Source organism: Sapajus apella, unplaced genomic scaffold (genome assembly GCF_009761245.1).
Source record: "Sapajus apella isolate SASKATOON/1434 unplaced genomic scaffold, GSC_monkey_1.0 scaffold22, whole genome shotgun sequence".
Classification (NCBI taxonomy): domain Eukaryota; kingdom Metazoa; phylum Chordata; class Mammalia; order Primates; family Cebidae; genus Sapajus; species Sapajus apella.
The window spans coordinates 28,038,324-28,050,790 of NW_022436962.1; the positions used below are offsets into that span (position 1 = coordinate 28,038,324).

Consider the following 12,467-nt stretch of genomic DNA (forward strand, 5'->3'; position numbering starts at 1 on the left):
TCATCGGGGCTGCCCCTCCAGGGCAAACAGTCTTTCGGGGATGTGTATTGAGCCGGCGGGGCGGGTGGGCGGGGAAGAACACGGAGGGGGCCGGGACCCAACTTCACGCCTCCCTCCTGCATCCCGAGGCCGGCGGAAGCGATTATTCCCCAGCGTCTGGCAGGGCCGGGCGGGCTCGCACCCCGGGGAGACACGGGCCTCCCCGCGCCCACCTTTGATCGCGCCGCGCCGCCGCCCCGCCCCCGCCCGGGCGGGTATAAGTGGGGCCAGCGCCCCTCCGGGCGGCGCGCTGGGCTCCGGAGCGATGGCCGCAGCTGAGTCCCGTGCGTACCCGTTTGCCGAGGGCGCTGCGTTCCCCGCGTACCGAGCCCCCTACGCCAGCGGGGCGCTCCTGCCACCCCCGAGCCCCGCGGCCGCACTGCTCCCTGCGCCCCCCCCGGGACCCAGCCCCGACCCCGGTTCGGCGCCCTTCGCGGGCTTCCTGGGCCAGGACCCCGGACTGGCCCCGCCGCCCCCAGCCGGCCTGGGCTCGCCTGCGCCCCCCAAAGGCGCGGCCGCCCAGTCGGCGTCGCAGCGCCGCAAGCGCACGTCATTCAGCGCCGAGCAGCTGCAGCTGCTGGAGCTCGTCTTTCGCCGGACCCGGTACCCCGACATCCACCTGCGCGAGCGCCTGGCCGCGCTCACCCTGCTCCCCGAGTCCAGGATCCAGGTGAGGGCCCGCCGCGTTCGCAGGTGCGCGCTGGAGCGAAGGCGTTGCGGAGTCGCAACTCCAGGCTCCTGAGGCCACACCCCCGGGACGTTGCAGGCAAGGTGCTTCCCCTGAGCCTCTGTGTCCTAGATTGAAATAGGGGTGATGTCGGCACCTGCTACACAGGGTGATTGTGAGGCTTATGTGAAATAATTCAGGCCTGCAATGAACGATTTCTAACTCTCATAGTTAAATATAATAAGGGCTTCTAGGAGGCTAGCTGGTCCCTTGAAATGGCCAGAAAGTAATTCCCAGCGGGAAGATGAAAAGTTTTACACTTTTTCCTTATCCAGGAAGAAGACACAGATGAGGGGCAGTTGGGGTTTTCGTCTGGCTTTGAGTGCGAGAATGGTAGCTGAGAGCGGGCAGGGCTGGCTCGGCAAGTTACCCCCTTATGCTGCTTTCTTAGCAAGTGTTGCGTTCTGGGACTTGGATTTGAAAGGATGTAGCATCTTGAGGTAAAGTGAGAAGCACCTAGAGCTTGTTGGCAGTTTGAAAAATCTAGTGCAAGGCGTGTTTTATTTATTTATTTGAGACGTAGTTTTGCTCTTGTTGCCCAGGCAGGAGTGCAGTGGCCAGATCTTGGCTCACTGCAACCTCTGCCTCTCCAGTTCAAGCGATTCGCCTGCCTCAGTCTCCCGAGTAGCTGATATTACAGGCGCCTGACACCATGCCCAGATATTTTTTGTATTTTTAGTAGAGATGGGTTTCACCATGTTGGTCAGGCTGGTCTTGAGCTCCTGACCTCAGGTGATCCACCAGCCCAGGGCCTCCCAAAGTGCTGGGATTACAGGCGTGAGCCACTGCACCCGGCCGTGTTTGTATTCTGAAGTAATTTAGATTAGAATCTTAGAGTTGGTAGGGAGAAGTCTACCTTTTTGTCTGTTTGTCTGTAGCAGCTTGGTCGGTGTCCAAGCACAGTTTTAAGGAGCAGTCCTCATCTAAACACTGGAAGAGTGGACTTGTTTTCTCTGCATTCCTGGTGATCATACAGCTGTCAGTCTCAACAGCTGGCATGAGCAAAATACCTCCTTGATTAGTTTGACAAGGGAGTACAGACCTTCAAAAACTGATTTCCTTAATAATTTAATGCAGTTTTTTTCTAAGAATTCTAGGTGCTTCTATTTTTGTGACCCCCATTTTTCATGAAAATGTTTCTAACTGAAGAAGATGTAGAATGAGGCATTATTCCAATGTTTGCATCTGGGAATGGGGAGGCAAAGAAAGCCAGGTGCTCTGAGCTTCTAACCCTCAACCTAAGTGCTTTGGAGAGGAAGCCGGGGATGTTAAACTACAACTTACTAGTATGAACTGTGAACATTATGTTAGCATAAAAACTCCAACCAAAAGCAGTTTTTTTTTCCTCCCCTCTTCCAGGTATGGTTCCAGAACAGGCGTGCCAAGTCTCGGCGTCAGAGTGGGAAATCCTTCCAACCTTTGTCTAGGCCAGAGATTATCCTCACCCACTCTGCTCCTGGAACTGAAATGAAATGTCTGAAGCCTCAGCTGCCTCTTGAGGTGGATGTGAACTGCCTGCCTGATCCAAACGGGGCTGGAGGGGGCATCTCTGACTCTAGCTCTCAAGGTCAGAATTTTGAAACCTGTTCCCCTCTCTCTGAAGACATTGGTTCAAAGCTGGACTCATGGGAGGAACACATCTTTTCTGCCTTTGGTAACTTTTGAGGATTCTGGGAGAATTGAGGATAAGCTCTCAGGAGCCATGACTGACAGCCTGGGAGAGACACATCAGCATACTGTCCTTTCCGACACCCATGCTAAGGACATGGTCTTGTTAACCTTGGTGATGGTTTTGACAGTACCTCTCACATTTGAAGGTACCCCTGCCACTTTGTCAATGAATTTTGAAGCCAACACTCCCACCCCAGAATTCTGGCATTCATTACCTCCAAGTCTGCACATTGCATTTGGTCTGCAGACCTGTGCCTTCTTGCCAGGCCTGTTATTTTTTAGACTGGTTGTTCAGAACTCATGATCTTCTTCACAAGAATGCCTCAGCTTGACTCAGTTTCCCCTTGTGCTTGAGAGCTGCCATTTTCTCCCGGTCCCTCCAAGCTGTATAACCCTAAACTCACTCTACCCCATCTCTTCAACCCTCATCCTAGTTTATTACTTTTTAAAATTGAGCCTGTCATCTTCACGTTCAATCATAGCTCCAATAACTGCATTATTTCAACAGTCCCCCTGCCTCTAGCTTCTCAACTACTTAAAAAAAAATTACTCTCCGTGGGCCAGGTGCAGTGGCTCACTTCTGTAATCCCAGCACTTTGGGAGGCCAAGTGGGCAGATTACCTGACGTTAAGAGTTTAAGGCCAGCCTGGCCAACATGGCAAAACCCCATCTCTACTAAAAATACAAACATTAGCTGAGTGTGGTGGCGGGCGCCTGTAGTCCCAGCTACTTGGGAGGCTGAGGCAGGAGAATCACTTGAGCCTAGGAGGTGGAGGTGGAGGTTGCAGTGATCTGAGATCGCACCACTGCACTCTAGCTGGATGACAGAGGGAGACTCTCTCTCAAAAAAGAAAAAAAGAAAAAGAAAAAAACCTCTGTGGTTCTGCGGTAGCCTCTAGTTGCTACCAAATTATAAAAAGCTTTCAGTTACCCTCCCAGATAACTGACATCATCCTTAGCCTGCAGAACAGCTATGCAAATCTGAAGGTCAACTATTCACAATATATGCTTTGGTCTCAAAGTCACTCCTTTCAGTTTTGTATCAAATTCATACCTTTAGCTTTCAAAACACTTGAGGACTCCCCTGCCCCCTTTCTGAAGTCTGAAATTGTCTCTAAGTAATCCTGATTTTGCAGCTGTTACTTCGATCACTCCAACATTACCCTTAGCACTTCTTATTGGACTTCCTATGCAGCTTTTGTGGATTATTAAATGTCTTTCACAAATGTTTCAACGTAATTTCTATTTAAATGAATTATTTTAGATAACTCCTAGTACAGTGCTTCACTCTACAATTGCTCAGTACATACTATGTGGCCATGAAAGACTTTTCTAAAAGTTTCTGCAAATATGGTTTTTAGCCAATAATCAATATTCTATCAGCAGGCCACTGAGCTGAGAAATTTAGTTTGGTTAAAAACATATTTTTGCTTGACTGTTTAGTAATATTTTATAAGTATTTTGGCTTGGGAGATTTCTCTTTGCAATTTATAATTCTAAATGTATGTAAATAACTGTTTCTAAGTTAGTCTAAGATTAAAATATTTTGATACTTTGAGAGTTTTCAAACTCCTTTAGAGTCAAAGGAAATGGTTTGTGCATGGGGTAACTACAGGTGAGGTTTCTTTGTAAACTGTGCTTTATAGTAGGCTCATGAGATGCCATAGCTACCAGGGCCAGAACATCTTTTTTGAGACAAAGTCTTGCTCTGTCACCCACGGTGGAGTGCAGTGGCACAATCTCAGCTCACTTCAACCTCCACCCCCTGGGTTCAAGTGATTTTCCTGCCTTGGTCTCCTGAGTAGCTGGGACTACAGGCATGCATTGCCATGCCTGGATGATTTCTGTATTTTCAGTAGAGACGGGGTTTCATAGGACTTCATGTCTAGATGGTTACTAGAAGAGCCCGAACTATGCTGAATGTGCTAGAGACTATACATGCCAGATGCCCTCATTTTCATAGAAATGTTATTCAAGTGGTTTGTACTTTTCTTTTTTCTTTTTTTGAGACAGAGTCTTGCTCTGTTGCCCAGGCTGGAGTGTAGTGGCATGATCTCAGCTCACTGCAACCTCCACCTCCTGGGTTCAAGCAATTCTCCCTGCCTTAGCTTCCCGAGTAGCTGGGATTACAGGGACCCATCACCAAGCCTGGCTAAATTTTGTATTTTTAGTAGAGACAGGGTTTTACCATGTTGGCCAGGCTGGTCTTGATCTCCTGTCCTCAGGTGATTCGCCTGCCTCGGCCTTCCAAAGTGCTGGGTTAACAGGTGTGAGCCACTGTGCCTGGCCTGTACTTTTTAGAGTAGAAAACCCACCATTTAAAACAACTAAGAGCTGGGTAATAGAGCAAGACTGTGTCAAAAAACACCACCACATACAAGAATTAGCTGCGTGTGGTGGTGGGTGCCTGTAATCCCAGCTACTCAGGAGGCTGAGGCAGGAGAATTGCTTGAACCTGGAAGGTGGAGGTCACAGTGAGCCAAGATCGCATCACTGCACACTAGCCTGGGCAACAGAGCAAGACTCCATCTTGAACAACAACAGCAGCAGCAACAACAACAAACAACTAAGAGTTTCCAAGCACTTGGAAGCTAAGGAAAAAAGCAAGCAAGCAACCGAGAGGCTGGGCACAGTAGCTCATGCCTGTAATTCCAGCACTTTGGGAGGCTGAAGTGGGAGGTTTGCCTGACTCCAGGAGTTTGAGAACAGTCTGGGCAACATAGCAAGACGCTGTCTATATATATATTTCCAAAAAAAAAAAGGCCGGGTGTGGTGGTTCACACTGTAATCCCAGCACTTTGGGAGGCTGAGGTGGGTAGATCACGTGAGGTCAGAAGTTCGAGACCAGTCTGGCCAACATGGTGAAACCTGTCTCTACTAAAAATACAAAAATTACCCAGTGTGATGACAGGCACCTGTAGTCCCAGCTACTTGGGAGACTGAGGCAGGAGAATTGCTTGAACCCAGGAGGTTGCAGTGAGCCGAGACTGGGCCACAGCCCTCCATCCAGCCTGGGTGACAGAGCAAGACTCCGTCTGAAAAAAAAAAAAAAAAAAAAAAAAAAGCCAGGTATGGTGGCATGTGCCTGTGGTTCCAACTACTCAGGAGGCTGACGTGGGAAGACTGCCTGAATTCAGGAGTTCAAGGCTGCAGTGAGCTATGAGCGTGCCACTGCACTTAACCTGAATGACAGAGTGAGACCTTGAACCTGCCATCCCCCCAGTAAAAAGCAGCCAAGACAACATAGTTGAGGCATTAGTAGCCAACTGTACTTCTCAATTCTTTGAAAACTGTTTGAAACCAGAAATGAGCTGATTAACATTAGTTGTTGACTTTGTGCTTAGGGCTTATCTGCAGGTGCTCAGGAGTCTCACAATCACAGAACTTTTACATTTAAACTTGTGACGTGGCCAGATGAGATACTACAAATACATTCACAAAACTGAAAGACATATACAGCTTTAAACTTACGGTCCATTAGGAATCACACTTAAGAACAAATCTTGTAATTATTGTATTATTGCTTTTATATTGTCTTATGTTGCTTCCTCAGTGAACAACTGTAAAAATCTACAATTATGTAAATCCTGTTGTCACATTTTAAATTGCAGGATCTTCTAAGAAGCAGCCTGAAGCTCTCTCAAACTCTAAGAGGTCCTAACTGCTAAATGTGTTACAGACATTATCTATTTAATCCTCACACCTACCACGTAAGACAGGGACTAATCTTCCCACTTTAAAGATCAAGAAACTTAATCTAAGTAGTGGTTCACAATTGTAGAGCTTGTAAGTGGCATGGCCAGGACTCAAACTCAGCCCACTCATTAGTCTACCACCATTACAGTGCCTCCTACATTGCACTGGTCTTTTTAGTTAGGAATAATGATAAAGTAATGTGATAGGTTTAAAAGCAATCCCCAAGTCACAATTTCTATATATATATTTTTTTTGAGACGGAGTCTTGCTCTTGTTGCCCAGGATAGGGTACAATGAATGGCACGATCTCGGCTCACTGCAAGCTCTGCCTCCCAGGTTCAAGCAATTCTCCTGCCTCAGCCTCCCGAGTAGCTGGGATTACAGGCACACACTACCATGCCCAGCTAAATTTTTTTTGTATTTTTAGTAAAGATGGCGTTTTGCCATGTTGGCCAGTCTGGTCTCAAACTCCTGACCTTGTGATCCATCCATCCATCCACCTTGGCCCCCCAAGTGCTAGAATTACAGGCGTGAGCAACTGTGCCCGGCCGCCAAGTCAGAATTTCTACATGCTAGTCATTGCTGTCTCATCTTTCAAAAAAAATCATCATGGAAGATCATACTCTTATTCCGATGACATTAATGTTGCTTAGAGCTTTTTTGAAACTCTCGTTTGCCCATTCATTACACAAGTATTTATTTGTTGCCCATGAAGAGGCACTTTACCAGGACCTGAAAATGTGAACAAAAACAGAAACAGTTCCTCCACTCATGGAGCAGAGGCCAGTAGGGAGACAATAGATCTCCAAGAATTATTAATATTAAATTGCAAATGTGACAAGTGCTGGAAGGAGAGATACATGCTCTGGAGACATTGTAATAGGAGATGTGTTGTGGTCAAGGAAAGCTTCCTTAAGAAAGTAATGCTGAAGGTGAGATCTGGAGGATGATCAGGAGTTACCAAGGAGAGGAGAGGGAACGCAGGCCCTGTACATGCGAAGACTGTGGAGTAGCAAGCTGATAAAAAAGTAGGGGGCACCAGACCATGTATGGCTTTATAGGTCTTGTAAAAGAGTTTTGAATTTGTCCTGAAAGCCAAATGAAGACTTTAAAGGCATTTATAGACAGAGGGATAAGATGATCAATTCTGCATTTTAAGATTACCCCCCTGGCTGCATTTGAAGAGGGCTGAGTAGATGCTGGAGGTAAGTTAGGAGACAACTGCAGTGTCCAGGCTATTGACGGCAGCTGGGCTGCAAGTAGTGGTAATGAAGATGGAGAGGTGCATGGATTCAAAAATGCTAATGGGCAAATCTTTTTGTAGATTCTCAATGGCTGAGAGTGAAAATGACTTTTGGAACTAGCTTAAGGCAACCAAATCAGAACCAAATCTATATAAATAAAAGCCATGTATGTGCTTGCATGTTTGCTCAATCTGGCTTTGATAGCTTTCTTTAGAGCTCCAAAAATGTGTTAAGCAGTGGCATATCATTCAAATCAATCTATAGCTGATCCAACATGAGTACTCTGAAATCTAGATTTCTTCCAAAACAGAAATAAAGTTCAACTATAGTCTTCGGCACATTTTCTCTGTCAACACATGAAGGCACTGAAAAACAAACGGTGCTCAATTAAATATGTGTGAAATGAGTTACTATTTCAGCATGACAAATAAGCCTTAAGAAATGTAAGAGAGGCCAGATAGGTGGTTCACACCTGTAATCCCAGCACTTTGGGAGGCTAAGTGGATCACTTGAGGTCAGGACTTGGAGACCAGCCTGACCAATATGATGAAACTCTTTCTACTAAAAATTAGCTGGGCATGGTGGCATGCACCTGTAATCCCAGCTACTCAGGAGGCTGAGGTGGGAGGATCCCTTGAACTAGGGAGGCGGAGGTTGCAGTGAGCCTAGATTGTACCACTGCACTACAGCCTGGGTGACAGAGGGAGACCCTATCTCAAAAATAAATAAATAAAAATAAAAGGCACAAAATACCCAATTCTAGGTAGAATATATTAAAATCAACCTTTCACTAGGTCTGTACCAGGCCAAATAACTTACTTGCTTAATACCATACCACGGGATGGTACGGTATGGTAATAAATAAAATCTATACCATTGGATGGTACTTCAGAGTGACTTGGTAATTAATCTGTACTGCTTCCCCTAAAGATGTAATTTAATGTAAATTACAATTCTTCAAAACTTTTTAAACAGAAGGAATGCATATCAACTTGAATTAATTAAACGAAAATATAGGAAATATTAATTTTCATAGATCAATTTATTTAGAATTACAAATATTAAGAATAGAAGATTTATGCATTTAATTAACATAACAGTTTAGCTAAATATAAACTCTGCACTAAAGTTCTGCAGTGGCACAATACCAACAAAGAATACGGAAGCATTTTTAAACTATACAAAAATTTCAAATGGAAAATAATCTTGTTTCAGTTTTATTATACATTAACATATAAAAAGTCTCATTTGATGAGACATCTAAAGGAATTAAAATCACCTCTACAGCTATATCTTAAACTCCAAATTTGAAAACAATTTATTATATTTTGACTTTATAATATTCTATATTAAAACAAAGAAAATTCCAAATACATACTTTTTACAAGATTAACATTTTAGGGATTTTCCTAAAAAAGAAAAACAATCAAAACAAACCTTTCTTCTGCATTTCACAGCACTGGTTATTATATTTGTTTTCCTTATAAAATCTTTTTACTTTACAAATTGTGTACTGTTGGATTTTAACCAGTAATCTGGTTTAAAAGTTGTGCAAATAAACAAAAAAAAAATATGAAAATAGTGTGTTATCAGTCTTTTTTTTTTTTTTTTAAATAAATCTCATAACAATAGCACTTTTGACCTGAACTGATGGGAAGGTATGCCAAATCCATTTGCAGAAATTTAGCATTTTGCAGTTATGTTTTTTCCCTATTCCTTCATTTTATTTCAACAGACAAAAAACAAAGGTTTCTTTTATATAAGTTATGATAAATTTAAATATTTATTATTATAAAATGATCTATAGAACCATGTCACATTGCAAGTATATATCACATATACCTGTAAAGTCCGTATTTCCCATCTATATTTCAGTGGCTTTCCTTAAAACTAGGACTTCCCACACTTCATGATGTTATCTTTTGAAGACTGAGATGGTGATTAACTGAATCAAGTGGAGTTGTAATTTTCTGGATGGAATTTCCACATTGCCACCGACATGAACAAAAAGACCAGGTTTCTTCCGACTCTCCATGGCAGCAGTTGTCTGAGTTGTCTCCATGTGTTGCGGTGAATTCATGCACGTTAAAAAAAATGGTCAATGCATTCTTCAATGAAATTATATTATGTTCAGATATTTTCATTAAAAATATTTGCTAATATAAACATATGTAACATAAGCAATGCTACTGCATTTGAATAATAAAAGAAAAATAAATATAATGCTGGTCAGCAATGCTGGTTTAAGAAGCAATACAGTCTATTAAAATGCCTTATTTGGAGATTTAAATTTCCCTTGTTTTCCAGCAGTTAGGTTATTTGGTGTTGGAAGCCTATATAAAGGAAAAGAACAATGTCCTGTGCAGTTGGAATAATGAAATCTTCTCCTCAGTCTCTGTTGGTGTTATTTGCTGCAAAGGCATGTAAGTTTCCCATCTGGCTCAGGCCACTCTGAATATGTGCAACATGGATTTCTACATTATTCTGAAAGCAGCTAAAGAAAGAACAAACATCGTTAACAACTTTATTTAAAAAAATTAAGAAAAAAAGTTTTTAAAAAGGAGAGCTGAATTTTAGTTAGAAAACAGCTATGATAAATCTTAGAGAAGGAATATATCTCCTCTACTACATTAGCCATAATTCTACTTCAGTAGTAATTGAACAAATATACTCTAAAGAAGCAAAGGAGCCATGGGGAGCTGGAAGGAGAGGATGAGCCTCTCACTGACTAGGGAAGCTCAACTTCTAAGCTGAACCTCCATGCTAACCCCAAACCTAAATATACCTCCTAATTTCTTTATATACAAAATCTATGTGAAATTTCTATTCTGTCAACAGACTGGATATAAGTGAAAAGCTCTTAAAAATATATTTAATGGAGAATAACATATGAGTACTTCACAAATATGCATAATTCTTAAAACTTATACTGAAAATCACTACGAACTTCACATTAAAAAGATTAGAGGGTACCTAACGAATTACCTGATATTAGAAGCATCTATTGTACTCTTGATATCATTTAATGAGTCTGTAAGTGATTTGAATTCAAAGGAATTCAGGTCTCCTCCTTCAGCTAGACACTAAAGGGAAAAAAATTTCAAAACGTAATTGAATTATAGCTCAAATATAGAATACCTGATATAATCAATGAATTAATTTCTTAGCAACAAATCAGCATGGGTTGCTTTATGTCAAATTAAGAAAATATTTTCTCTAATTTACCTTAATTTGTAACAAAATAGCTGTAAGCCTGGAGATTAAGTCTGTCAGATTTTCATTTTCAACACAGGGCTGTCCTGTTGAGGAATTTGCATGCCGAACAATTTCCTGTGCTTCTTCCTCACACCTGCGTCTCATATCTGTCGGCTGATCTGCTGGCTGCAGCCCCTGGTCTGGAGCAAGCTGAATACAGATGATTGAACCATGAGATGCATGTTCGAGAAGCCATGATTATTTCTGTATGTGTTTGTGCCCTCTTTTCAGATTTTAATTTTTATAAAACTAGCATTTAAAACTAAGTGGTACTCTTACTTTTGAAGGTTTTTTCCTTTACCAGTTTCTAATTTGTTTCTATTTGTTGTAACTTTTAATTTTGATACAATTTCAAACTTTTAAAGAAAGTTAAAAGAAAACAAGAACTCTTGATAACATTTACTTAGATTCACTGTTTATGTTTTACTACCTTTGATCTGCCATTTGATCTCTCTGTGAATGTGTAATTTTTTCCCTTAGTAATTTAAGTTAGAGACATTGTGCCTTATTACCTCTAATCACTGATTTGTATTTCTTTGATATTTTTTAAGAGTAGGAGCCAATTATTTTGTGTAATATCCCTCAACGTAGGTTTGTCTTGTTTTTTTATGATTAGACTGAAGTCACACATTTTTTGGCAGAAATACTGCAAAAGTGATGCTGAGTGCTTTGACATCTTCATTAGAAGGCACCTGGTATTGACCTGTCCCATTACTGGTGATGTTATCTTTGGTCACTTGGTTAAGTAGTTAAGTGTCTGCCAGATTTTCCTACAGTAAAGGATTTCTTTTTTGTAAGTACTAAGTAGTTGTGAAGAGATAACTCGAGGCTATGTAAACATCCTATTTGTCATCAAACTTTTACCTACCGATTTTAGCATCTGTTGATAATTCTTGTCTGTATCAATCATAACTATGATGGTTGTAAAACAGTGTTTTTCTCATTCTTAACACTGCTTCTCTATTTATTACGTGGAATTTTACTACAAAGTAGTTTCCCTTAAAAAATGCATTAATGTTAGTATGAACCCATACCGATGTTAACTTTATTCTATGGGTTATAATCTCTTACTATATTTATTCTGAAGCTCAAATTGTCAAATTGTCCCAGATTTGGCCAGTGGGAACCCTGTCAAGCTGGCTCTTTTTGACATGTCCCCATAATTTGGGGGCACATTTTACTTCCTTGGCATAATAAGGTGGGCCAGGCTTATCTTCTTTCTCTGCCCCAGGTCTGGGTCTAGGTGCATTCTTTGCTATTAGGGTGTAATTGCTTTTAGCTTTCTCAGCAGACGTATACACTGACTTATACCTATTTTATAAAGATAAAATAAATCACGAATTAATAGTGATTCCCCCATTCCAATCTAATGCCACAGTTTCATTCTAGTCTCCCCCCTCTTCATAACTGCCTTCTTCAACAGTGAGAAACGTGGCTGCTGTTATCCACAATACATACATATATATATATATATATATATTTTTTTTTTTTTTTTTTTTTTTTTTTTTGAGGCAGTCTCACTCTGTCACCCAGGCTGGAGTGGAATGGTGCGACCTCGGCTCACTGCAACCTCTGCCTCCCAGGTTCAAGCGATTCTCCTGCCTCAGCCTCCTGAATAGCTGGAATTACAGGTGCCCGCCACCACACCTGGCTAATTTTTGTATTTTTAGTAGAGATGGGGTTTCACTATGTTGGCCAGACTGGTTTCGAACTCCTGACCTCAGGTGATCCATCTGACTCAGCCTCCCAAAGTGCTGGGATTACAGGCGTGAGCCACTGTGCCCAGGATCAATATACTTATTTGCTCATTTGCTCAGTCCTAGAGTACACAGTAA

At 42.2% G+C, this 12,467-nt stretch overlaps 2 protein-coding genes across 8 annotated transcripts in view; one reads left to right on the forward strand and one right to left on the reverse strand.

Annotated features, from left to right (window-relative positions):
* The first annotated feature begins 250 nt into the window (after nucleotides 1-250).
* On the forward strand, nucleotides 251-3,995 carry MIXL1 (Mix paired-like homeobox). Of its 2 annotated transcripts, none has more exons than XM_032289439.1 (2): nucleotides 251-709; nucleotides 2,102-3,995. In XM_032289439.1, the coding sequence occupies exons 1-2, from the start codon at nucleotides 305-307 to the stop codon at nucleotides 2,429-2,431; spliced, it is 735 nt and encodes a 244-aa protein (XP_032145330.1). In that variant the 5' UTR covers nucleotides 251-304; the 3' UTR covers nucleotides 2,432-3,995. The 2 variants fall into 2 exon arrangements, with proteins under 2 accessions (XP_032145330.1, XP_032145331.1); XM_032289440.1 differs by having other exon boundaries at nucleotides 2,126-3,995.
* Nucleotides 3,996-8,400: 4,405 nt separating this feature from the next.
* Nucleotides 8,401-12,467, reverse strand: part of LIN9 (lin-9 DREAM MuvB core complex component) — a 75,351-nt gene continuing 71,284 nt past the window's right edge. For all 6 annotated transcript variants that reach the window (XM_032289442.1, XM_032289441.1, XM_032289446.1 and 3 more), the window contains 3 exons: nucleotides 10,603-10,782; nucleotides 10,363-10,460; nucleotides 8,401-9,871 (listed from right to left, as the gene is read on the reverse strand). In XM_032289442.1, coding sequence (XP_032145333.1) covers nucleotides 9,766-9,871; nucleotides 10,363-10,460; nucleotides 10,603-10,782 — 384 coding nt within the window. In that variant the 3' untranslated portion in view covers nucleotides 8,401-9,765. The remainder of the gene's footprint in view (nucleotides 9,872-10,362; nucleotides 10,461-10,602; nucleotides 10,783-12,467) is intronic.

What these genes read in the sequence shown, in the direction of transcription:
- MIXL1 (XM_032289439.1), top strand. Translation starts at nt 305, where the DNA reads ATGGCCGCAGCTGAGTCCCGTGCGTACCCGTTTGCCGAGGGCGCTGCG. An exon ending in TCCCCGAGTCCAGGATCCAG is followed by an intron (nt 710 to 2,101) that starts GTGAGGGCCCGC and finishes AACCAAAAGCAG; the next exon opens with TTTTTTTTTCCTCCCCTCTT.